Source organism: Necator americanus, chromosome X (genome assembly GCF_031761385.1).
Source record: "Necator americanus strain Aroian chromosome X, whole genome shotgun sequence".
NCBI lineage: Eukaryota > Metazoa > Nematoda > Chromadorea > Rhabditida > Ancylostomatidae > Necator > Necator americanus.
The window spans coordinates 7,104,729-7,129,625 of NC_087376.1; the positions used below are offsets into that span (position 1 = coordinate 7,104,729).

General features: G+C 40.9%; 6 protein-coding genes across 7 annotated transcripts; 2 read left to right on the top strand and 4 right to left on the bottom strand.

Annotated features, from left to right (window-relative positions):
* Nucleotides 1-577: 577 nt before the first annotated feature.
* Nucleotides 578-2,519, bottom strand: RB195_021691 (uncharacterized protein; the record flags this gene model as incomplete). Its single annotated transcript, XM_064208559.1, has 2 exons — nucleotides 578-706; nucleotides 1,995-2,519. The coding sequence occupies 2 exons, from the start codon at nucleotides 2,517-2,519 to the stop codon at nucleotides 578-580; spliced, it is 654 nt and encodes a 217-aa protein (XP_064064440.1).
* Nucleotides 2,520-2,993: 474 nt separating this feature from the next.
* On the top strand, nucleotides 2,994-3,410 carry RB195_021692 (uncharacterized protein; the record flags this gene model as incomplete). Its single annotated transcript, XM_064208560.1, has 1 exon — nucleotides 2,994-3,410. The coding sequence occupies one exon, from the start codon at nucleotides 2,994-2,996 to the stop codon at nucleotides 3,408-3,410; it is 417 nt and encodes a 138-aa protein (XP_064064441.1).
* A 156-nt stretch (nucleotides 3,411-3,566) lies between these two features.
* RB195_021693 (uncharacterized protein) lies at nucleotides 3,567-4,078 on the top strand (the record flags this gene model as incomplete). Its single annotated transcript, XM_064208561.1, has 2 exons — nucleotides 3,567-3,736; nucleotides 3,817-4,078. 2 exons carry the CDS (start codon nucleotides 3,567-3,569, stop codon nucleotides 4,076-4,078), a joined length of 432 nt encoding a protein of 143 aa, XP_064064442.1.
* Nucleotides 4,079-5,937: 1,859 nt separating this feature from the next.
* On the bottom strand, nucleotides 5,938-14,558 carry RB195_021694 (uncharacterized protein; the record flags this gene model as incomplete). Its single annotated transcript, XM_064208562.1, has 14 exons — nucleotides 5,938-6,116; nucleotides 6,252-6,353; nucleotides 6,479-6,597; nucleotides 6,683-6,867; nucleotides 7,789-7,872; nucleotides 7,935-8,097; nucleotides 8,323-8,452; nucleotides 8,507-8,599; nucleotides 10,138-10,245; nucleotides 13,288-13,386; nucleotides 13,492-13,593; nucleotides 13,978-14,097; nucleotides 14,267-14,341; nucleotides 14,483-14,558. 14 exons carry the CDS (start codon nucleotides 14,556-14,558, stop codon nucleotides 5,938-5,940), a joined length of 1,635 nt encoding a protein of 544 aa, XP_064064443.1.
* A 4,146-nt stretch (nucleotides 14,559-18,704) lies between these two features.
* RB195_021695 (uncharacterized protein) lies at nucleotides 18,705-18,950 on the bottom strand (the record flags this gene model as incomplete). The annotated part of the gene is made up of 1 exon (XM_064208563.1): nucleotides 18,705-18,950. The coding sequence occupies one exon, from the start codon at nucleotides 18,948-18,950 to the stop codon at nucleotides 18,705-18,707; it is 246 nt and encodes an 81-aa protein (XP_064064444.1).
* A 287-nt stretch (nucleotides 18,951-19,237) lies between these two features.
* RB195_021696 (uncharacterized protein) lies at nucleotides 19,238-22,444 on the bottom strand (the record flags this gene model as incomplete). 2 transcript variants are annotated; one of them, XM_064208565.1, is made up of 2 exons in its annotated part: nucleotides 19,238-22,006; nucleotides 22,400-22,444. In XM_064208565.1, the coding sequence occupies 2 exons, from the start codon at nucleotides 22,442-22,444 to the stop codon at nucleotides 19,238-19,240; spliced, it is 2,814 nt and encodes a 937-aa protein (XP_064064445.1). The 2 variants fall into 2 exon arrangements, with proteins under 2 accessions (XP_064064445.1, XP_064064446.1); XM_064208564.1 differs by lacking the exon at nucleotides 22,400-22,444 and having other exon boundaries at nucleotides 19,238-21,853.
* Nucleotides 22,445-24,897: the final 2,453 nt, after the last annotated feature.

Genomic DNA, 24,897 nt, shown 5'->3' on the forward strand with positions numbered 1-24,897 from the left:
ATGTGTCAAATCTTCCGGATATCAAAATCGTGGACGTTTATGACCATGAATGCGGCCTATAAAATGGCATATAGGACCCAACAAATGTGTGAAGTCACTCATGCCTTTATCCTCCTTGACAAATTTAGGACCAAGTTAGCGACTTTAGAAAAATGAGAAGCTTAGTTGGTCTTGGGCGGCAACGAACCATTTTACTGTGCGACGATGCGATGATGTTTTTTCCAATGCTCAATGTCCTACTTAGGATATATGTTGGAAGAAAAAAAAACCGGCCCATTTACTACATCAAATTTCCGTAGTTTTTGCTTCTTACGGAAAAATAAACATGAAATAAAAATGTTTGTCCACTGAAAATTAAGATCGTGAAATAGAGTTATAAAGCTAGTTTGTTAGTTTTCGGATAAATTAAACCACTGTGGAATAATTGATCTTACATCTAGATATAAAGCGAATGTCCTGGATGAAAGAACAGAGAAAAGGTGTATCCTTATTTGTTCCCTGAAAGTTTCTCTACCCACTTATGAGGATCTTATTTAAAGAAGCAGTTTAAGGAATTATTGTCACTTTGCAATTCCGCTCAAAATAATAATAATAATAATAATAATAATATTAGGAATAATAATAATAATAATATTAGTAATAATAATAATAATAATAATAATAATAATGGGGGCGGGTGTAGTGTAGCGGTTAGAGGTTCCGCTTCCTGCACAATCGATCGGAGGTTCGAATCCGCCCTAGTGCTCACCAAGCCTTTCATCCCTCCGGGGTCGATAAATTGGTACCAGACTTGTCTGGGAGGATAAAAACACTGACTTGACACATCGGCTAGCCACCGCAAGTCATTGTATAGGCCAGATACACGTTCGTAAACCTCAAACGATTCTGAATTGAAGTGAACGTGGGGGCGCATCCCAAGCGGATTGATTAACGCCAGAAACTTTATCCTTTATCCTAATAATAATAATAATAATAATAATAATAATAATAATAATAATATAGAACTTTTTTGATTTATAATGAGTTGTTATGGAGAAAATCATTAAATTCTTTATCGTTATACTCCTGTCAATCCAACAATTGAGGTCTTATTATCTTTTTTCGAAGTTTGCGGACAGATTCAACAATAGAGGTGTTAGGATTCGTGTTTATACCCCTCCTCTATTTTTCATTTAGGTACTTTTAAAGTTGAGAAAAATTGAGTCTCCGTTATAATCAAAAATATTTTTCATTTTTCAAATGTTAATCTCAGTCGATCAAAAATCTCGATGGAACGCAACAGAAATGTTTGATCTCTGTAAAAATCGATTGTTTCCAATCTTATAAACGAGCTGAAAATTTGGAATATTGGCTTGTTAACCACTAAGTGTTAATGTCCGTTAATGTGAATCCTGGCTAATTTACATATGTATAAGGAATTCAGAAGAATTAGCCATGTTGTGACCTTGATGCTAACAGGTCTTACGTCTACTGTTTCTATTTTCTTTTTGAAAAAAAAAATTGTTCGCATGCCCGTAAAATGTGAATGCTTAGGATTTGATACGAAACATTCTTTTTTTGGTGTTATATCTGCTATGAGAAGATGTATTCCTCATACCTCACATCTCAGACGAGACGTCACAATCGATACCTTGCAAGACGACAACGAGCCTATTATGTGAAGCGTTCGTCATCTTGAAAATCCCCTTTCTATAATATTGTCTGAGAGGAATGTGCGGGATAATTTCAAGAGGAGAGCAACGTTGAGGCTCGACTATACCGCACTAATTAAAAGACATTCTGTATCACGAAGTATTCAGTATATTTAAAGACCTTCACTCAATTTTCACCGTAGAATCTACACGATCATTCGTTTTTTTTATTGAGCTAACTATTATACAATGCGCTAGCAAACCTTTCTCGGTGAGGAAGGGGAGGAAAGAGGAATAGTCAGGCAAGAAATTGGTGTTGATTAAAAGGAAGACTACACAGAAATAAGAGTGAAAAACAACTACGGAATGAAATAATTGAAAATATAATAAAAATAAAGATAATAATAATAGTAATAATAATAATAATAATAATAATAATAACAATAATAATAATAATAATAATAATAATAATAATAAAGATAATAATAATAATAAAGATAATAATAATAATAAAGATAATAATAATAATAAAGATAATAATAATAATAATAATAATAATAATAATAACAATAATAACAATAATAATAATAATAATAATAATAATAATAATAATAATAATAATAATAATAATAATAATAATAGTAATAATAATAATAATAATAATAATAATAATAATAATAATAATAACAATAATAATAATAATAATAATAATAATAATAATAATAATAATAATAATAATAATAATAATAATAATAATAATAATAATAATAGGGGCGTATACAAGTCTGATTGTTTCCTGTTCGAAGCGGCCCTGTTTTTACTAAACACAATCACGCACTTGAGTAGACGGCTTGGGAGCGTACGAGCTGCATGGCAAAAGCTTCCCATGCATTATAAAGAGGTACTGTCGTGCAGCATCATACACTGAAAGGTCGAATTTCTGAGGGAAACATGGAATCTTTAGCAACATTTATCCGTCTGGTAACATTGAACTGCCGTTCGCTGTCAAGTGAACTCCAACAAACCGCTCTGTCCAGACTTCTGCGATATGTGAGGAAGTCCCGTCATCAACATCGAAAACTACACCATCTACTGCGGCGATGTTGAAAGGAATGTAGGAGGCTTCGCAGTGGCTGTTAGGAACGCTTACAACAAATTGGTGGAGGAGTTTCGTTCAAAAGATGCGCCTTTGAACGTTTGCGAGATCACACAGGACCTGAACCCCGAATCGTAAGTGTTTATGCACCTACGGAAACCGCTGAGGACTATAATAAGGGCGCCTTTTATGAAGAAATCAATACGCTGATATCCAAGATACCAAGCTAGCAGAAAGTAATTCTCGGAATTGATGTGAAAGGAAAGATGGGACTTGAACAACGATGTGGTCGGAAAATGGCTTTATTCCACGGAGCCAACATCGGACGACGGAAATCGTCTGATAGATCTTTGCGAACAAACGAACCTCATTACTGTATCCACATTCAAGAGGAGTCATCGACGCCATCAGCTTACGTGACAAGACACATCCTCATGCTTGAAGATCAGCGAAAGCGGAAGATGTCGACTCTTAAGCTCGATTACGTTCTGACAAAGCAAGACAACACCCCTAGAGATCGGAAGATCTGGAGCGGTCTGGGACATCGCATTCGATTCCGACCACCGCTCAGTTCTTCTCAGCTTTATGGTACGGTTCCTGAAAAAGATCGATATCAAACGAAGTTCGACCAGGCAGATCTGAAAAAAACATGGAATGCAGAAAGAAGCTTCGCCAACAAGTGACGATCAATATTGTGGTTATGGACCAGGAGGAGAGTGGATTATGCTGGCTTTTTCACTAAATGCATTCAGGACAGTGCAGAGAAAGCGTTCCGATTTCTAGGGTCGGAGAAAAAGTTTGCCACTGCATTTGCGAAGACAATATACACGTAAAATTCTATGTGCGTAACCCTCGCTACTGATGACTTCAGCCAAGAAAAGCGTCTGAGAAGAAGGTTCTGTCGTCAGCAAAAACGTGATCGTGAGAACGAGTGGACGTCAAGAGCGAAGGAGTTTGAGAAGGTGTTGGACGATAGGAACCCGAGAAAACCCTATATTCTGGCAAGGCAGTGTAGATGAAGAGGTGTTCGCTTGTCCTGAAAACTGACAACGGAGTCGCTGTCGGCGAGGCAAAACTCCCCATCTGAAGGAAACGGAAAAGGAAGGACACGACGGTCAGCGAAGACCCACCGTCGGAGTCGGAGGTTCCTGTGTGTATACAAAAAACGAAGAATGGGAAATCTGGCAGAGACGATGGAATTTGGGCAGGAATGTTGAAATCTTCTCCTCCTTCTGGGATTCGTGAGATGACAAAGATTATCCGTTCGATATGGATTGACGAAATGATTCCTCACTCGTGTAGCGCCGTCTATGCGTCCCCTGGTGGATCTCGAGTATCTCGAGCGATGTAGTAATAATCGATTCTAGCAGCGCGAAGTTGCAACATGTTGCTCACCTTGTATAGAAATTAACTATAGCATATGGACTGCGATTCCGCCCTGATAAATGCAAGCAGATGTGGGTCTCCTCGATGGTCTCAACGGAATTGAGTGGGGACCAACAACCTATCGAACTCGTGGGTGAGTTCTGTTATCTGGGTTTGAGATGGGAAAGAAAGATCTGAAGACAATTGGCGTTGACAGAGACTTCTGTCGAGACGCGAAGTTCCGCCGCTTATGGAACAGCAACAAATGGATTGCGAACTCTAGCTGAAGATTGAACAGATTGGGCTCGCATATGTTATGGACGACACGCGCTCGCCGAAGATGCGGATAGCCGCGTGAGGCTGCAACACCTGCCATCCCACGAATCTGGGGTGGTACGGGTTTCAGGCGGGTAGTGCCTATACAGTGTCGTAGATTGTGGAGGAGAGGATGATTCCGTTCATTTCTCCCTGTATCAATGTAAACGGACGATCCCGGAACGCTGTTTCTTACGACGTCCTCTATTGCAGCGCGTCCCCCCTACGCTTCAATAGAGGACGCAATTCGTCGAAAACCAATTCGGAGGAATTGCAGGGGAGGCCGGGCACAACGGTTGCGCATTGCGACAGAAGCCGTCGTAAAAAACAATTCTAGGGTCGTCCGGTACACTGATACGGGGAGAGATGAACGGAGTCACGCTCTTACCCACAATCTACGACCGCGTATAGGCCTACCCGCCTGAAACCCCTACCACCCCAGACTCGTGGGCGTTAAGTAAGTAAGTAAGTAAGCAGTAATAATAATATAGAACTTGAAAATGTGAAAACCGTAACAAGAAAGACAAAGAAGTTCTTAATTAAGTTGCAAAAATCTCCCCGCCTTCAGCTCGCGGATAAAAGAGGTACATTATTTTTTTCTTACTATTTCATCAAAGTAAACATTGTTTTTTTGCTTTCATTGATTTCTCGATTTGTTCCCCAGATCCTTATAAGTTTGAGCACAGAACTTCTTCATCACATTTCCTATATATAGAACCTTATCATGGCGCTACATTGATTTCACTAGTTTTATCGACTTGAGAGTTAACTGCGTTCGAAACACGTGAAAATCACGCTAGAAGTAATTCAGCTAATCATAGGTGATTTTATCACAATTTATGCATGACACAGTTCTGTTAATTATTTATTTATTCCTTATATTTTCATATGGCTCAAATAATTATAAATAATAATTCATTGTTTATTCGATTTGTACTTATCTGTTGTTTAACAAAAACGAGGAAAAAAACTAGATTCGTTATGAACACATCGTTCTAACGATTATAAAACACAGAAAGTTTAATCCTGTCTCTTAAAAAAACCTTTAAAAATTGCAACGATATAAACCTGAGGATATTTCAGGTTTGGGCTCTACGTCGTTCTGTTGTTCCAACAGCTTTTCATATCGATCTAGGAGATGATCCCGGAGGTAGGTTGAGGAAAATTCTTCTGTCGAATAAATATTGGGAGAAATTCAGAAAGATCCAACTGTTCTTTTGCAGTTTTTCGTCCTGGAGCTTCAAGGCCAGGTTGTCCTTAATGTTGGTCTTTTTTTTTTACTAAGTACATTTATGGATGGTCTTCGGTGACGGGTCCGACGATGTGATTGCTATTCGAGTATGAACTGGTCTCTTTTTTAAAATCTATTTCAACAGATATTTTTTGATGTGATCTCCGACGAATGTAATATTTGTATTCTTTAACCGTCATAGTCATAAAATTGATGTGATGACAAATTTGTGCAAATTATTAGAAAGACGTAGTATATTTACAAGTATAATAATAGAATTTCCTAATCTTAATAATATGTTATGCGCCTGTAATATCCTTTTCATCAAGGCTATCATTTTCGTTCTCCTCATCCGTCTCACTTTCTAATGGATTCCTATATAAGTGTAGTGAACTTCCACATTGTCTTGCCGCTTCGGCTACTGTTTGTTTCCCGACGGGTATTGACTCGGATCCGGATAATAGGTCTGTGGTTTCATCTGAAATATTTCTTTATTGCTCATTTATATCATAATCCACAAGAAAAAACTTTTTTGTGTATATTTCTGTGAAAATAAATAATGTAATAAATAATAATGACAAGTAAAATTACATAAATACATCCGAGAACTGACCGTTATTATCATTCAATTTACTTGCACTCTTGCTGAACCTTCCTACTGAGTCAACACCATTCACAACACTTTTGTATCTCGGTTGTAAGAACGAATGAACACCTGTCAAATATTAAAATAATGTATAAAAATAAAAGCAGATGCATGAAGCTTGGGCTTAAAACAAAATAATAATAGAATTCGAGTAAATCCTAATAATACATTAAATTGAATTAAATTAGTCGAACCGTATGGTGGAGACGGATGATCACGTCCACCAGCCATAAGGAGCAATTGTCGTTGAACTGAAAGTTCTCGTAGATGTCTTTGACTTTGACGTACACTGACATACTCGTCCAACTGTTCCCTATAATTACAAAATACATTATAATTACAATTATATTACTACATTATAATTAATTTTGTAGCTAACTAATAGACATACAACATACTTTGGTGTCTTATAGTCCCTCCATTGTTGTCCTTCTCTTCGTCCAAAGAAAATTAAACTCAACACAAGTACAAGTACTATACAAAAAACAGCAATCAAAGGGAAAACCAGGACACTTTCCCAGAATGTATATCCATCAGAAACAGCACTAATTTCACGTATTGGCTCAGCAGGAGTGGCAGTAACCTGAAACAAAGATTCCTACAATTTTTTTCTAAACCAAAGTTTTTTTGCCCAACATTCCATTCTATTCCAGAAGGAATGCAGAAAAAATTTATCCAACTTTGTTTTAAAAGTTAGGTATAGAAATGCTATTATTGGGTAAAGGATTTCATCTTTCCAGAAATTGCCATGGAAATGCTATCATGAGTTATAGAAATTACCTCTGAAAAATTAGGTGCGGAGTTTTTTTTCTGAAATTTTCTATACCTATTTACAGTAAGCAAAAATTAAGTTACAAGTTACGTACAGCACTTAGGAAGGAATCTAAAGTTTCACTTTTCTTTTTGTTATCGATATCCTTTATTTCTGTGTAATGTTCGGCTATATGTGATACGTGCTATACTACACTATTACTATTAACAATTACTATTACTTTTGAAAATTGTGATCTTTTAATATTTGAAGATTTAAAGCGTTACATGTATCCAGTAAAAAAAATAACTTAAAACATCTCGGTCTCAAGTCAAATTATGGCAAATGGCGCTATTTGTTATTTTGGAACAAAATAACTGAAGGTGAATGTGCGATTCTCTAAAAATACTAGAATAAATTCTACATTTTCTATTTTCCATTATAGTATATAATAACTGCATAGCGAACCTTGGCGAGCAAGCCGCGGAGTTGCCGTACAAAAAACTCGATGTTGAGGAAAAAGCAAAAAAGAAAAGCAAAAAGAAAGCAAAATAAGCGTGTGCCGAGCGTGTTCAACCATGTGACCGCGACGCGTCTGTCATGCAACGCGCACTTCTTACGTACTCCTTCCTCTCACTGTCCTGTTCCAGCACGAAACTCATTCACGCAATTGCGGCGGCTTATTTCATTCATCTAACTGAATTCATTTGTTCCATAAAATTTTTTGCGATATAATTTTTTGACTGCCCTCACCTGTAAGTCTGTCACCACGTTAACATCGTATCTCTCACTTTTCACATCGCCTTCGACAAAATCATGCAGCATAGTGATATTGCGCTTAAAAAGCAGATTTCAAAAAAAAAAAACTATCGTGATCCAGGAAAACACTGTTCACTTACGATTCTTGTTCTGCACCAGTCCACTTCAAATGTTGGTGCGAAGTACTTATTTAACGCAACAAGACGTTGCTTCTTACAAAATGATGGATTTGTTTGTAAGTTGTGGATTAATTTGTGTACGGTTGGATAGAATCCACGTTGTGTTCCGATAGAAATGAGTGAGCTGAAATGATTAAGGTGTTTAAACAAATATTTTATCTTATTCAGAAGTGGAAATTTGTCACTTATCGTTGTAGGAACTGACTATGAGGAAAAAAAGGTGAAATTAATACCTTCAAACTCATGGCATTTATCACCACTTTTCCTCGAGAAGCTACTAGATTCCTTCATTCTTACAAGCCTTTCAGGTTAGCTGATCACTGAGTTTGAAGCATATAAAAAATCTCACCTCCTACTTCTCTGATTTCGGAACAAATGTTCTTTTCCCTGTGGGACCTGAAATTCTGGCTGAACCATATAAATGTAGGGATTTACGTCCCTACCACGGAATGCGTCCCGAATTGATTTCTCGAGCCGACCTAAATAAAAAAATTCCTTTTACAATGTATAAGAAGATGAACGATCCCTCGTACCTACGAGTCCTGTTCGATCGGAGAGTAGACTTTCGGCTTCTACATTCGTTGCATGGATATCAATTATTTGTTGCGTTGCTCGAGTGTAACGTTCTGCGAAAAAGGAATGAAAAAATCCTGTGAAACTACATGTGTTACTTTTTGTTGAAATATGATATGTACATTTAAAGAAAAAAAATAAGTAATAAAAAGTGTAAAGGATTGTACAGTTGTTTGTCCGCAAGACAGTCCCGCCTTTTTTTTCATTTGCTCAAATGTAAAAAAACGGAAAAAAACCCCAGCAAGAAGAATTTCTTGTCCAGAAAATAGAAAACTAACGAACAACAAGAAAATCCACTGTGTCGAAGAATGTCGAGGTTAAGGATGAATGGAAATGAGTGGATTCCATTGCGTGTAGGGTGCAAAAGTGTTCTCCGCAGTGAATTGAAGTGAATTAAATAGAGGACCACCTCCACAAAAGACAATAAAAGATAACGATGAGGTATCTGGCGCTATTCAATTCCGTTGGTAGCCCCCAAACGCGCTTAACTCCAATCCAGACTCGTTTAAGGTTTGCTACCATGTTCGTTCTCTATACAATGTATTATGAGGGCTAGATGATGTATCAAGTCACATTTTTTATCATCCTAAATGACTGTTGCACCAATGTATCGATTCCGGAGGGATAAAAGACTGTTTTGCCCTAGAGCGGTTCCAAACGTTCGACCACGTACTAGCAGCAGAACCTCTTACAAGGTGCGCTATACCCGCTCGGAACTTTAACATAGGCAAAAAAGTTGGCATCACTCACTTCTTTTCGCCCTTTTAACTACACTTTACTTTACTTTTTACACTACTTGCGCATTCGACGCTGACTACAATTCATCTCACTCAAAAATTCTGGTTAAGTGCATCACCCCACGAAGCTGGGTTGGTAAGGATTTCCGGTGGAGTTTTCGTATACGGGATCCGTTTTTCACGGCAATTAGGAAGAAATGGACGTAATCACACCCCTTTCCATAATCCACTGTCTCGTATACAAATACTCCACCTGAAGTCCGTACCACCTCAGATTCGTGTGGTGATGCCTTTAAGGCCTAAGTCCCGAACGGAATTATTGAATGTGATCATTGTTGTCACATTTGGCGGCAGGGAGTCCACTTTGTGTTTCCTTACAATCTTTTCTAGGAAACTTCTTGTGAAGTTATCGCAACATTGTTTCTGAATGTAGTTTTTAAAGTTTACTATTTATTTCATGCGTGATAGGGATGACTTGTTGGGGATTTAACAGTTCATTCTGTATTTTGTAAAGTTAGAGAAAGAAATAGACGGCGAATACTGATCTTTGGGAGTATAATCGATGAGAGGATAAAATCCGTAAATCTTTTAGAGTTAATTCCTTCTTGTTTTTCTTCTCTTTCGGATAACTTTCCATTCCTTTTTTAATGTAATTAGCATCAATAGAAATGTTCTTGTTCCTATGGACCAGTGCTAGTTGTAGGAAACTTTTCTTTTCCTCAACATCGACATCATCGTCGCCATCGATCACGAGAATCAGAGAAGCAGGAGACTAGTGGTCATCCCCTTTGACAACGTGACGCGTCAGACCGGCACAATACGCACTGCGGTTCGTAGGAATAGGAACAACTTACCATCCTCAGCAAGTGAAATAACAATGTACTGTTGTTTCGTCTCAAATGTGTCCAGTCGCTTCGCGAAAACATGAACGGTCACTTGTCTCGCTCCCGTCACAGGGGTTCCTGAATATTTTTTAAATATTAGATTGATTGCAAAATACCAGTTTCTGATATTCAATACGCGATATTTCTTGCAACATTTCCAAAATACATCGATCAATAAATAGACAGCCACCTCACGACTGAAGCAGTTAGAGAAGATGGGTGATCTCAATTCGAAAAGTTGAAAAAATGAGGTGACCTTAAAAGTGGTAGAACGGCGACAGTTGGGGGGTTTATTATAAAAAAAAAATTAGAATTTGTAATTTGTTTATTTATATGAAAATAATAAAATACAATTAATAATATAATTAATAATAATAATTAAGTACAATTAATTAAGTATGAGGTACCTCGCTGTTGTCTGGAAAAAAAAGACAAAAGCATCTTAGAAATGAAATAAATACGTGCACTTTTAATATGTATCCTACCAGGAGCAATAGTAAAATGCCCTTTCGTTTTTTTTTTTTTCTTTTTGGAAAGAAAAGAATTTGATTTGTAGTATAATAGAGTGTGCAGATCTGAACAGTTTTTTAGCCATATTTTTCGCGACCGCATGTAATTTCTCCATAATAGTACATTTAAAAGAGCGTTCCGTTAATAATTGCGTATCGTTGTACCCAACGAGTGAAAGGAGGGATTCACGCTTAAAAAGTGCTCGATTTTATCGCCTTTATTTATGACACACGATCACTAATTACTAAAAATCCCACACGGATCACAGTGGATTACGCCTTTAACAACAGTTTACTCATTAACTTCCCTGCGGCTTCAAGCCTCAAATGAAAGAATGAGGAACAAAAACTGAGGATGAGATTGTCGTTTATGGATACATGCGAATTAAATCCAGTGTATAACGAAATCGACATGGTAAGAACACTGCAGAGAAACACAGAGTTGTTAATTACGGAAACAAGCATGGCACCGCCTATACTTCCTTAATCGTCGTAAAAAAGCGGCGTGAAACACAGCGTGATTTCCTACAAAAACAGTTGCAACGCGCCACCCCTTGGCACGCGCCGCGACCACGAGCGAGCGGTCGAAGACTAGTGAGGAAACGTGTACAAGAATGCACGTTCTTACGTACCTCGTAGGAATTAAAGCAGTTCCCACGCCGTTTTTTGCTAGGGGGAATTGGTCGGAGTCAGGCTCCTTTCCGCCATCTACAACTCGAACTCTACGTCTTCTCAGGAGTTTCCACATCACGTCAATTCCATGACACGCTGCCTTTAATAACTATAAACTGATAACCATGCCAAAGTTGGACTGGTCACATTATGAGGAGAATCAGCGATAGACGAGCTAAGAGAATGTTAGAGTGGCTCCCAAAAGATGCTACACACTTTTGACGGACCTATGCCAACAAGGTGGGGTGATGTGCACGTGCACTGTAGACGGGCTGTCTGAGTATAGTAAAGTCAAAACGAAATGAAGCACGGTATAGTTGCGTAAGGCGTTGCGCTCGATGCGATGCAGTGGAGCGCAGCAGTTAGAGTCGAGTGAGAACCCCGCTATCACCGTTTATTGCTTCCGTTGGCGATGGTCCCACCTCGATTTCAACCGCTATCTCCACAGCGCCGCTTCGAGCGCAACAACTTACGCAATTTCTTCATGTCGCTTTGATCCGACCATACGTATCTAAACTCGTAGCTGCTCTAACTTTCTATTCTAACCATCAATTTTTCACAAAATCAACGCACTTTTCGCGTAATTCCCAACACTTCAGAAAAAAAAACACGCAGAATTTATCCCACCAAAGCACAACGAGAAAACAAACAAATATTTGAAAAAAATGTATTTCATACAAATTCGACCGAATGACTGTAACTAGCTCCAACGATTTAATACCAATAATTCATTGCTCACAGTTTGTACAGTCAGATCAAAACGACCTGTACTCGGTGCAGCTGAGTAAGCGAAGCGGCGCCGTGGCGCGTGCGGTCGCGATCGAGATGGGACCCTCACGAACTGGAGCAGTGAGTGATGCTAGCCAGGGCCCTCTCTCGACCCTAAGAGCCACGCTCCATCACTCCGCTTTTCCAAAACCAGCCGCCAACTCAATTGCGCAGAGGGTCAGGTCGTTTTCACCTGTCCCAGGCACCCTCTCTACTCCCACGGCACGTCTCACCTATATCAGGACAAATAGGCGTTTGAAACCTCATTACTGGAGTAGTGGTGAGTTTCAGCTCGATTACTTTTAGGGTTAATTCCATTAGATCTTAAGGGACGAAGTACGAGTGAACTAGAAAAACACTTTTTCATTCTGAGCCCTGATCTTGAATTCAGCTTACCGTAAATATGGCGACGTTGGGACCTTTTTACAGCACGGGTGGGATTGAAAGTGTAGATTATGAGTATCAGTGCAATCACGCTCATCTCCTCCAGTTGTCCTAAAGGAGGGCTTTGGGAACACGTCGCTCAAACGTTTCTACAACGCACCAAAGAACGTGTCACGTGTGCATACACACTGCGATTGCGTGCGAGTGGACAGACAATAAACCGCTGATGCAGTCTCTTCCGTTCGCTCGCACATCCATGGCACGTTGTTAGATGCGTCGCAGGAAAATTCGGTCGACAAGTTCGTTTTCCGCCCCGTTTTTTTTTGGGACATATAATCGTGTTCATGCTCATGACTTGTACCTTCAACGTTGCCTAATGGAGAGATCCTAACACCTCCAATATCCTGGTATGTTGCCTATAAAGAATGTTCCGCTGCATGTTCAACACAGACCCGCCATTCACCATCATTCATCACGGTGGTTGTTCAGTTAATTAAGGAGTCCTAATTTATTTCACATTTCATGGTTGTTTCGTATTTTTAACACGTGCGATATGCGGAGTACCCATTAGCGAATCAAATTTGCGTAAAATCCCAGTATTTTCCGACCACCACCTACACTTCATTTAGATCCTAGCATTATATTCCAGATCTACTGCCCAGTCCCAAAGTGAAAACAAATTATAACGAAAATTAGCACAGAAAGTACGAGAAATACGCGTCTATTAAATAAGAAGTAATAAAGAAAATGTTTCGAAAAAAATTGAAGAAATGGGTGGAATTCGTACCAACAAGATAAGCGATCGCTTTGTGGCGAGACGGTACAAGATGTAACCAAGAAGGAAGTGCAGGACGATTTTTTAAAGTAGCTGACCATGAAACGTCCACTGAAATAGTTTTTTTATAGGAAAAAGAAGTAATTAATAGCATAAATTGGAAAAGAATTGAAACCTAAAGATGGAGAAATAAAAATATAACAAACTTTGATTTACCTGGAGTTGGAAAGAACATTCCGGAATGTAAAGTGTACACGAACAAATGTCCCTTCCGAGCATTTGTTTGTCGAGTATCGATACTGTTAGCACCAACGATCACTACATAAAGAAGGAGTAGAATATTTTGCATATTTTAGTATATAGGGGTCAATAAATTCGTGCGTTTGGGATCCCGTTCGTGCCGCGAACATTACAACGTGAAACAGCAGCTGACATACGCTTTAAATCAAAACCAAATGCATATTCTATGGTGTTCCCAGCAAAAATAGGTTTACTGCGTTTCTTACGAGGATAACGAGCGCAGGTGTAAGCCTAACTCCTCTCGCAGTACGATTTTCAATGTCATAAACTTCTAGGATGCAATCGCTCGTTTTTTGAGCGCATACGTTTTTGACAACGTTGCTGGCAATGAATCGATCGTGAAAAACGATTCTGGAGGATCTTTTATGGACGTTAACATGTGAAAGAACCATAAAAATGTACTATCGTCTGTCGTCCATAGTCTCCGTTTCGTATACCATGTGAATGGCTTCTTCATACCGTGCATTTTCCTCGCATCCGGGATCGGTTCCAAAATGGTCGTGGGCTCTTCATAGATTATTTCTGAAAAAAAACAAGATCTATCCAACTAAGCCGTGTTTTCTAACACTACAAATCCCTATATCATTAAATCTGAAGGGTTCGGTATGTGTGAATGTTTTTGAGGTTCTAAATAAGTTGACACCTAATAGGAAATAGAAAAATATTGGAAAAATTAAATAATTATCTACACCTTCATAATTATCTACACCTTCGCTTAAGTCCCTTAGTTGAGCGCTAGTGGATGCAATAGTTGCATTATATGGATCTAAACAATGGAAATTATCTATGGCATAAATAAATCACTAAAAATTATATACAAAATATTAATTATAAACAAATCCTCATAATGAATTTTCTAGATTTGTTCTTAGGAATTTCCTGTACTTTCTGTACACTATCTTCTCACCTTTACATACATGAACGGATCGTGGTACCACTTTAGCGAATAAACCGATAAGAACACAGTAGGAAATATTTTGCATAGTAAATCTATAACAACAATAGGTAGGTTTCTAATAGTGTGCCTACGTGACTTTTAGATGGGACCTTTATTTGGCTGACGTTTCGGGACCTTAGCCGTCTTCAGAGGACTAAATAAAGGATGCTTGGAATAATGCTGCGTTTATCGCCTCAAGTGTCACACTACTCTGGATCAGTGTTTCGATAACGTCCTACAAATAACAATTCCACCTAGGAAATTCATAGACACACTATTAAAAAACATAGACAGAACATGACGAGGTTTCAAGACAAGAGAACGTTCGAACTACTGAAAGGTGGTTTGTTCTTGTTCAATTTCAGGAAGAAAATATGATAGCTGTCGAAACGTCGAAACAGCAACGGTAAGAAATGATTGGCAGAACCTGAGCACAAGTAATGACTAGTGGGAGGATATCCTGATTGATTATCGGACGCATGGATCTGAATGTGGATACTCGAATAGCTGATAAATAAGTGTAATAATTATTGCTTTAAATGAAAATTTGAATAGAAAAGTCAGCTATTCCTACAAAACTCAAAGAATTTTAGCATTTAAAAAGTTTATAAAATTTGGATTTACCCATAACTATTAAAACTTTAAGAAAAATATTTGAAGAATCTCGAACATTGCAAATAGAATACAATTAATATTTATTTTTAAAGGATGACTAACAAATAAAGATACGCGTTAAAAAAAAGTACTAAAGACTGTTGCAAACATAAGATTCCAGAAGAATGAGCAAAAAAATTGACGAAAGAGGAATAATTAGCTGAAACCGTCAATTTGAATCTATCGGAAATTAAAGTAACAGCGACAAAAGATTGAGGGATAATCATATCCAAATCTAAAACAAATAGATCTAGTGGACTACTGCAGCAGATCCGGAACTTTCAGACTTTGTTCAGGTTGTTTTTCATTCTTATCTACGTGAACAGCTAACGGTGGAAATTTTTCAAAAGATAAACAACCAAAATATTGGACAAACTCGATCCGTAATCACAGAAAAGTGTTCCCGAACTTCTTTAAGGGGCGTAACCCGCACAAGACCTCATTATATTATAAAATGTGATGCTATGCCACATCTACTGACGAGAGGTATAGGGTTTGGCTTTTTTTCTACTCTTGAAAATATATAATTTAACAAAAGTTTTCTGATAAACACCTTTCTAAAGACTCTGTCTGAGTAAGAAAGAGATTAAAACTAACAAAATTACCACTTAAAAGAATTGATTTTCTAGAAGAGTAGTTTCTTAAAAAAAGAAAAGGTGAAAAAATCTAGATATTTGTTAACAAGGAATCCCTGCGAATGTTAAACATCAGCAGGTTATGTTCCTGTTTTTACCTGTAGAAATTTTCTACAGGTAAAACAGAAACAGAAAAAAAAAAGAACACACAGAAACATATCCGTTGCACTCTGCCAAACAATGTCCCTCTCAATTATTTTGCTAGCAACTCTTCACGAAGTCAATAATCCACAAATTGCTTTGAACGCTTGAGTTACTGCTAGACACACGTAATTTGTCTTTTAAGATAAAAGGAGGTGAAGCATGGTGCAGTTACGTAAGTCTTTGCGTTCGAAGCGGTACGGTGAAGCGCAGCTCGGATCGAAAGGAGACCCTCGTTATCACTACTCATTGCTGCAATCAGAGTGGAGCTAGCGATGGTCCCACCTCGATCCCAACCGCTAACTCCAGCACATCGAACGCAGCCGCTTACGCAACTGTACCAATGTTCGGGCCATTTTAGCCACCCTTATCCGATTTTCTAGTTGTAATACGGCTGCCGGTGTCATTTTTTCTGGATGAGCACTAGCCAGAAAAACGTAAGTAACGTACCAAAATGAACCTGCCAAATCTTTTGGATACTTCGTTGAGTAAGTTCCAAGTTCGACCTTCTTTGAATCTTGGCATCGTAGAGTTTGATTGTGTACTACTTTCTTAAGCTGAACCAAAATTGTTATTGATCTTTATTCTGGCTATTTCGTGGCTATCAAGGTGAGCGCTGGTCTGCTTTTCTGACGTTGCTTTTAAATAATCTGTTTGCTAAATCATATCTTGTGGGATGACGAGGCGTTTGAGAGAGTAGATTACACGTGTCTTTGATTTTTCCAGGCTCTGAAGAAGGCGACGACGCCGAAACGTTAGCCAGAATAAAGATCAATAACAATCTTGGTTCAGCTTAAGAAAGTAGTACACAATCAAACTTTTGGATACTGTTAAGTAGCGTTTTTTTTTTCTTTCAATTCATAGCATGTCATGAATGTTTTTCTTCTGCAATTTGTTCTACAGCAATTGTTACTTGACGTCTCAGTTATTTTATGGTTCGGTTTCGTTTCTACGATCTTCCTTGCAAAAAGCCATCCAGGTAAGTTTTTTGGCGAGACTGCTTCAATCGAACAGCACTTGGAGCGAAAAATCATTCATAACTGTCGATAATTAGACTTTTCCTCCACGCAACAGTTCACTGATATTAGGGAGGAGACACTTCTTAATGAGTTTCTAGTCCTCGCAAATACCCACAGCGTTCTTCTTCCTCAGATGTTTGCATTCTCCTCTTTGCACTATAAGGAATAGAGAAGGATACAGCTGGAACCACACGTGCTCTAACATTTTTGCATTCTTGAGTTCTCCCTCCTAACTCTCTCTCCGCCACATTTTTTTCTGTCGTAACTATGACTTAATGACACAGAGTACCATTAGAAGAAATGAGGAAGAAATGTCCTCAAAAAAAGAGAATGATTGAGAAATTATGAAAGAGTGAGAGGATTTTATGTTGAGAGCAAGGATATTTCCGGATAAAAGAGAGGAAAGGAGTTTGAGACGATTCTTATTGAGTCATAACTGAAATGTAGATTTTATTTTGTGATGATATTTTCAACGATAAACGTAGCAGCGCAAGCGCAGGTCTCATTGTGAACGCGTGCTCTTCTGTAGAAAAATCCGAGTTGATGTTGTGACGATGTGATTGTAATCGTGATGTTTTATGTATTGGCACATGCCTATCAATCGTTTTTTTTTTCTTTTACGCCATTCTTGAGCACCTCATTACTTTAAAATCGCTTTCAAGCAGCTATCAAGATTGTTGAAGTTCTTTTTCCTTCCACTCTATTATTTCTACCATTTTATGCATGCTTCACCTTGTCTATATGTAGAATCCCAGCTTTCGTTAGTGCATAGTTTATTTTTTTTTGTTTTTGCAGAGTTTTTCTCAGCCCCCTTTCTTTCAAATAAAAATGGCCGAATGAGGGTGGGGGCTGCGGACTCCAAAACTTGTAATCAGTAACAAAAAACTTGTAAACCAAAATCAGTAACTCATAAGAGCAAAAGAAATCGTTCTTAAAGCACGAAAATCCTTGTTAACCCGTGCAAGTGCTTTTAACGAAAAACAAAAAAAAAAGACTGGCCTGAGAGATGGATTTTTTTTTTATTCCGAACATTTTAAAGGCATCACCCCACGAAACTGAGGTGGTGCAGATTTCAGGTGGAGTATTCGTATACGGGATGGGAGACTACGGAGAGGGAGGTGATTCCGTCCATGTCTTGCTAATTGCCGTAAAAAACGGCCCGGAAGATGCGGCGTGGCACAAGACTGGCGCGCTCCAATCGAACCCCTTGTACAAAATGGTGCGCCAAAACGAATGAAGCCGTATCTTCCGGGCCGTTTTTACGGCAATTAGGAAGAAATGGACGGAATCACCTCCCTCTCCGTAGTCTCCCATCCCGTATACGAATACTCCACCTGAAATCTGCACCACCTCAGATTCGTGGGGTGATGCCTTTAAGAGTGATTCTTGTGGTCTAATTAGTAAATTTGACTAGAGCAGTTTTGAAATGCCACCCTTTTCCATCTCCCTCCCTCAAGCTCCAACTCCATTTTCGTCATAAAAAACTTCCAGACTAAATTAATGACAATTAAGAAGTCATGAATGATTAAAACCCTAGCGAACCTGATCGTTTGACATCGGGATTTAGTGAAAAATATTTCGAAACGTTTCTCTCGTCACTTTTGCATTGTTTCGCATATTTTATTTGAGATGAGAACAAAATGGGACGAGACCAGCTTTTTCGGTAGTCTACAAGGTGATGAGCACGAAAGTGAACAATAGGTATAAGTACCTGAGTTTGGATTGTTCTTCTTCTTCTTCTTCCTAGCGTTTGTCCCGCGTTGTTGCAGGGTCCGCTTTTCTGCTTCTTGTCTTCCATTTGGTTCTATCCATTGCATCAGCCGTACACAAACGTGCATCTATCATATCCAGCTTCACACGGTCTAACCAGCGAATCTTTGGCCTCCCGCGCGGCCTCTTGTCTTGGCACCATCTGGGTGCCTCTTCATCTACCGCGAGTGAGACGACGATGCTGTTATATTCGCGGAAAGCAGCGGGACACTTCAGCATGCTGGGTGCAGCCTATGGGCAACGTCTACGCCCTAATTGGTCCAAGCAGATGTGAGCCTCTTCGAGACCTCGCATAGAAGTCAGGGTGCACGGACAATTTGTTGAACTCGTGGATGAGTTCTGTTATTTGGGCTGTATGCTGAAGAACGATGGCAGCTACGAGAAAGATATTCAGCAAAGACTCGCTAAGGCCGCTTCTGCATTCAACTCCTTAACAAAATACCTGTAGTCGACCTCGTTGGCCAACAAAGTCAAGCTGCGTGTCTACCTATTCGCAATTCGCCGTATCATGACGTACGGATCGGAGACTTCTTCTTCTTCTTCCTAGCGTTTGTCCCGCGTTGTTGCAGGGTCCGCTTTTCTGCTTCTTGTCTTCCATTTGGTTCTATCCATTGCATCAGCCTACACAAATGTGCATCTATCATATCCAGCTTCACACAGTCTAACCAGCGAATCTTTGGCCTCCCACGCGGCCTCACTCCTGAAACGTCGAGCTTCAGAGCGGTTTTGGCAACAGATTCTTCCTCCCGCCGCAAGACGTGACCAAACCATCTCATTTGCGCCTCCTTCATCTTCTCAGTTATCGGGACGACACCGAAGATGGAGCGCACAGTGTCGTTGGATACTTTCTCTTTTAGCGTCACACCTATCGTCCACCTCAACATCCGCATCTCCATAGCGTGCAGCACTCTTTCCAAGGCTTTCGTTGTCGGCCAGCACTCGCATCCGTAAAGGGCAACAGGACGCACTACCGTCCTGTAGATCTTCGACTTCAGTCGAACAGGGACTTTCTTGTCGCACAGTACCCCTGTTGCCATTTTCCATTTCATCCATGCGGCATTAACACGTGCTCGACCTTCTTGATCAATGTCGCCTGTGGAAGTCACTTTGGATCCAAGGTACCTGAAGCAGTTCACCTTGTTTAATTCGGTGCCATCAACACGAATTGAACCATCCTCTGTCCTTGGTCCGCACTCCATGTACTCAGTTTTTGATGTGTTGAGGCGCAATCCATATTGCTGCAGCTGATCCTTCCAAGACTGCACTTGTTTCTGAAGATCATCTCGAGACTCCGACGCGAGCATGACATCGTCGGCAAAGAGTAGAGTCCACGGATGGTGCTTCTGGATTTCTTTCGTTATCGTGTCCATGCACAGTATGAACAGCAGAGGTGAGAGGGATGAACCCTGATGAACCCCTACTCGTACAGGGAATGGCCTGCTTGTTCCAACAGCACATCGTACAACGCTGGTAGGCTTCGCATAAAGCAGCTTCGTCCACCTCACATATTCTTCTGGTACTCTATGCGACCTCATGGACATCCATAACAGCTCATGTGGGACACGGTCGAAAGCTTTCTCGAGATCGAGAAAAGCAAGATGCACACTGCGGTTCTTCTCTCGATGTTTCTCCAGGAGGATTCGGACAGCATGGATAGCATCTATAGTGCTGCAGTCCTTCACAAAACCGCACTGGTTGAGTGAAACGCTAACAATTTTCCTCAGACGAGCTTCCAGGACACGCTCAAAAATCTTCATCGTATGGCAGAGCAGTCGTATAGGCCTGTACGAGGTGCAGTCAGCAATGTCTCCTTTCCCTTTCCAGACAGGCACGGTCACGGAAGTTTGCCAAACGTCTGGAGTCCGTCCTTCTGCAACGATCTTGTTAAATAGAGTTGCGAGCCACATGGACCCTCGATCTCCTAGCAGCTTCCAGATATCAACAGGTATGTCATCAGGACCGGTTGCCTTGTTCGACTTCATTTTTGCGAGGGCAGCACTGACTTCGACGGCAGTAATTGGTAGAACAGGACCCTCGACGCTGGGAACGGTTGGGATGGGAGGATGACAGAACTCTTCGTTACACAAGTGATTGTAGTACTCTCGCCACCTCTCCAGGATCTGACCAGAGCGGCGCAGAACGGCTCCATCAGCTCCCTTAACGATCTTGGTGTGCTCCATATCCAACGTTGAGCGATGACGTGCTCTGACTAAACGATACACTGCCCGCTCGCCTTCTCTGGTATCAAGCATGTCGTACACAGCCTTGTAGCGGTCCGACTTCGCCTTGGAGACTGCCTTCTTAGCCTCCCTCTTCGCCGCTAGGTAAGCACCCCGATCTTCAGGCTGACGCGTCCTCCACCAGAGCTTATACTTGGACTTCTTCTCACGAATTGCCGCCTGAACTTCCTCGTTCCAAAACCACGTAGCCTTTTGTACCTTTGGCTTACCTAGAGTCGTCTTTCCCAGAGTGTTTTCCGCGGTCAAGCGTATAACGCTGGAAGTAGACAACCACATTTCCTCCACACTACGAGTAGGGTGGGGAAGTGTAGATGGAGCCACGGACGCGAAAAATATCTCCTTTCGATCCTTCAGATTCCACCATTTGATGCGCTGTGTTTCAGTCCTTGGATGTCTCTTCCTTGGACGGGAGATTTTCAAGTCCATAACGAGCAGATGGTGTTGGGCAGCGACATGATCTGTAGGGATGACTTTTGAATCCTGCAGAAGTCGGCGATCTTGTCGGCGTAACATCCAGAAATCTATTTGTGTTTCACGACCGCCGCTGGTGTACGTGATCAAATGCGATTTTCTTTTCCGATACTGCGTGTTAGCAATGATCAAGTCACTTGCAACAGCATACTCCAGGATTCGCAACCCGTCGTCGTTACGAGCTCCATAGCCGTATCCACCATGACAACTCTCGAATCCGTCTTTCCGGGAACCGACATGTCCGTTGAAGTCTCCTCCGATTAAAAGTACTTCTTCGCTTTCCAGGGATTGGACGTACTGCTCCAGATCTTCCCAAAAGCACGCCTTCTCTTCTTCACTACAGCCCATCTGTGGCGCATAAGCAGAGACGACTCGCAATTCCACTTCTCCTGTATCTACTTTTACAGCCATCAAGCGATCCGATAGTCGATCCACCGCTGTGACGCTATTTCTAAACGACTCGTTCAATATGATACCAACGCCGTTGCGATTTGATGTGCCGTGGTAGATCAGCTTGTAGCCATCGCCTAATTCCCTTGCCTTGGAGCCTTTCCATCGAGTCTCCTGTACACAACATATGTCAACACGGCGTTTTCTGAGACTGTCTGCCAGTTCACGACTTCTTCCAGTAAGCGTCCCAACGTTAAGTGTTGCCAAGCGCACTGGATGTTACTGGCGATGGCGGACTAACTTCTTTGGCCGGCTTCGTCCTCTAGCCGGTAGCCCTCGCATATTTGCCACATTGCCCGGGCGAGGACAATGCGCGTCGCTTCTGGGGTACGCCCTAGCTTCTGAAGAACACATAGTAGACATTAGCAGTATGACGCGACGGGGGTGTTGTCCTCGGTCGGCTTGTCGCACTAGCAAGCTAGCAGCCTGGCACCGGAATCGTCGTACTACCTCCTCACTTAGCTAGCCTGTAGCCTTGGCCCAAGGACCAGGCTACTAGCCGGACACCTTTGTGGCATGGTTGAACCTGCCGAGACGAAGTCTCGCCACCATAGCTGCCCGACGGCCAGGGCCACTGCTGCGCCGCTTTGAGGCGTGAGGTAGGATTTGCAGCAGTGAGTTTGGATTGTTATCTGACAGTTTTGTTCAGATTTTTTGCTGATGTAGCAGTAAAACAACATAGCGGACAGTTATAGTACGAATGTTGAACCAGTTGACCGCGATGCGCCTTCGATTGGAGCACGTCGAGAAGAGAGATCTTATCTCAGCAGAGAAATGACGCACATCATCATGACAGACGCGGTCGAAAACACTCGAAGATTTCTTTTTCGTGTTACGACTTTTATCCTTCTTTCGCGTTCGGTGAATTTGTTAAAGGCATCACCGAACGAATCTGAGGTGGCACGGATTTCAGGTGGAGTATTCGTATACGGGATGGGAGACTATGAAGAGGGGTGATTCCGTCCATTTCTTGCTAATTGGCGTAAAAAACGACCCGGAAGATGCGGCGCACACGGCTGGCGCGCTCCAATCGAACTCGTTGTAGAAAACAGCGCGCCGGAACGCTCGAAGCCGTATCTTCCGGGCCGTTTTTTACGCCACATAGCAAAAAATGGACGGAATCATTCCCCTCTCCTTAATCTAGGATCCCGTATACGAATACTCCACCTGAAATCTGTACCACTTCAGATTCGTGGGGTGATGCCTTTAAGTGTAACGGGGGATTTCCTCGAAGATCATTTCAAAAGGTTTCCTCACTATATTTTTTGTGGCGTTTAAAGGCATCACCCCACGAATCTGAGGTGGTACGGATTTCAGGTGGAGTATTCGTATACGGGATGGGAGACTACGGAGAGGGGGGTGATTCCGTCCATTTGTTCCTAATTGCCGTAAAAAACGACCCGGAAGATGCGGCTTCAGGCGTTCTGGCGCACTATTTTCTACAAGGACTTCGACTGGAGCGCGCCAGTCTTGTGCGGCGCCGCATCTTCCGGGCCGTTTTTTTACGGCAATTAGGAACATCGTGAGGGAATCCACGCAAAAACTAGAGATGGAGCTGTAGATTGCGGTAGGTGGTGGTTCGCTCACCTCTCCCCAATCGTCCTGAAAAAAAAACGGCGTGGGAACCGACTTAGTTCCTACGAGGAACGTTAGTACGCTCCACCATGTATATGTTATGGTCCCTTCAGCCTAAGCCTATTCATAGGCTTCACTTGAATAGGCCGTCGAGGAGAACTCACTTGGTTTCGATCGCTGCGCAGCTGGATGCGGCGCGTGTTCGAAAGTGGAGCGTTGCAACTGAAATCGTCGTGAAAAACCGTGTCTTTTTCACGACGATTTCAGTTGCAGTCGAAGTCGGACGCCGTTTTACTTACTATGATTAGGAAGAGATGGGCGGAACCAGCGCTGATCCCGCAATCTACAACCCTGTATACAGTTTGTCCAGCGGAAATCCATAGCACGTCAGATTCGTGGGGGCTGCCTTTAATTTGTGAGTGATATCATCTATAGCAACATGTTTTCGAACAATGTTGATATATGGTCGTGATATCCGGGATTATCTCCGAAGTTACAACGAAACATTCAATTCTAATGCATCTGCTTTCCTTCCGACATCGTTTTCATCTCTCCTCATCTCAAAACAAAGCATAGTTACTGGATTCAGATATTTGTCAGTACGACAAAGTGCGTCTCGAGTATATGAACAGAACGTGCTTCTTTTCCTCATTATCCAACCTCATTCCATGAAAACGACAGACACATCCATATATTTGTCGAGAAACTTAGTTTAGTCATGACTTCTCCTTAATTTTTGAGTAAAAAAAAAACTGAATTTCGCGTGTTTTGAGGTCATGTTTTGTTGTACCACTGCTACATTCTGTTAGAAAGTATTCTCAAGTGGAGTCAAAGAAAACCGTTCATGGTAGGGTAATTAACTATTGAATAATGATAAAAATAATTGATTCATAGATTAAAAATTCCTCACATTACAAGTATATTCAAGTAGTATTGTTCATTCCTGTTTTAGTGAAAAATTATCGAAGAATTATCGTGCAAACCGATTTTCACTGTGTTTGTCATATCTGTTCCACCTCATCTTTTTATGAATCTCCTTTGTCAGCCAATTCTTGAAAATCTCCCCTTCGCTCTGACTCTCTCTCAACCTTATTTCCTTCATTGATCGTGGATACTAACGTAAACGTTGAATTGAAGACATGTTCCAACTGTTCTCCTCGGGAAATAAAAACGTTACGGCAAGCGAAAATACTACCACCCCACCTCTGGATTATCATAAATCCATCAAACAGCAGCTGAGAAATACAACTCTGCATTTTTCTGAGTCCTTAGTGTGCGAAACTAGAACTAATCGGCCTAGAAACTAGTCAGGAATAACTTCATTTAAAGGTGCTCCAGTTTAAATAGCAGCCGGGTCCCACAACGACTTTAAGCTTCTCCAACTAGCTCAGCGTTGAACCTCATTTAAATGTTGGCCATTTTCCAGCGGG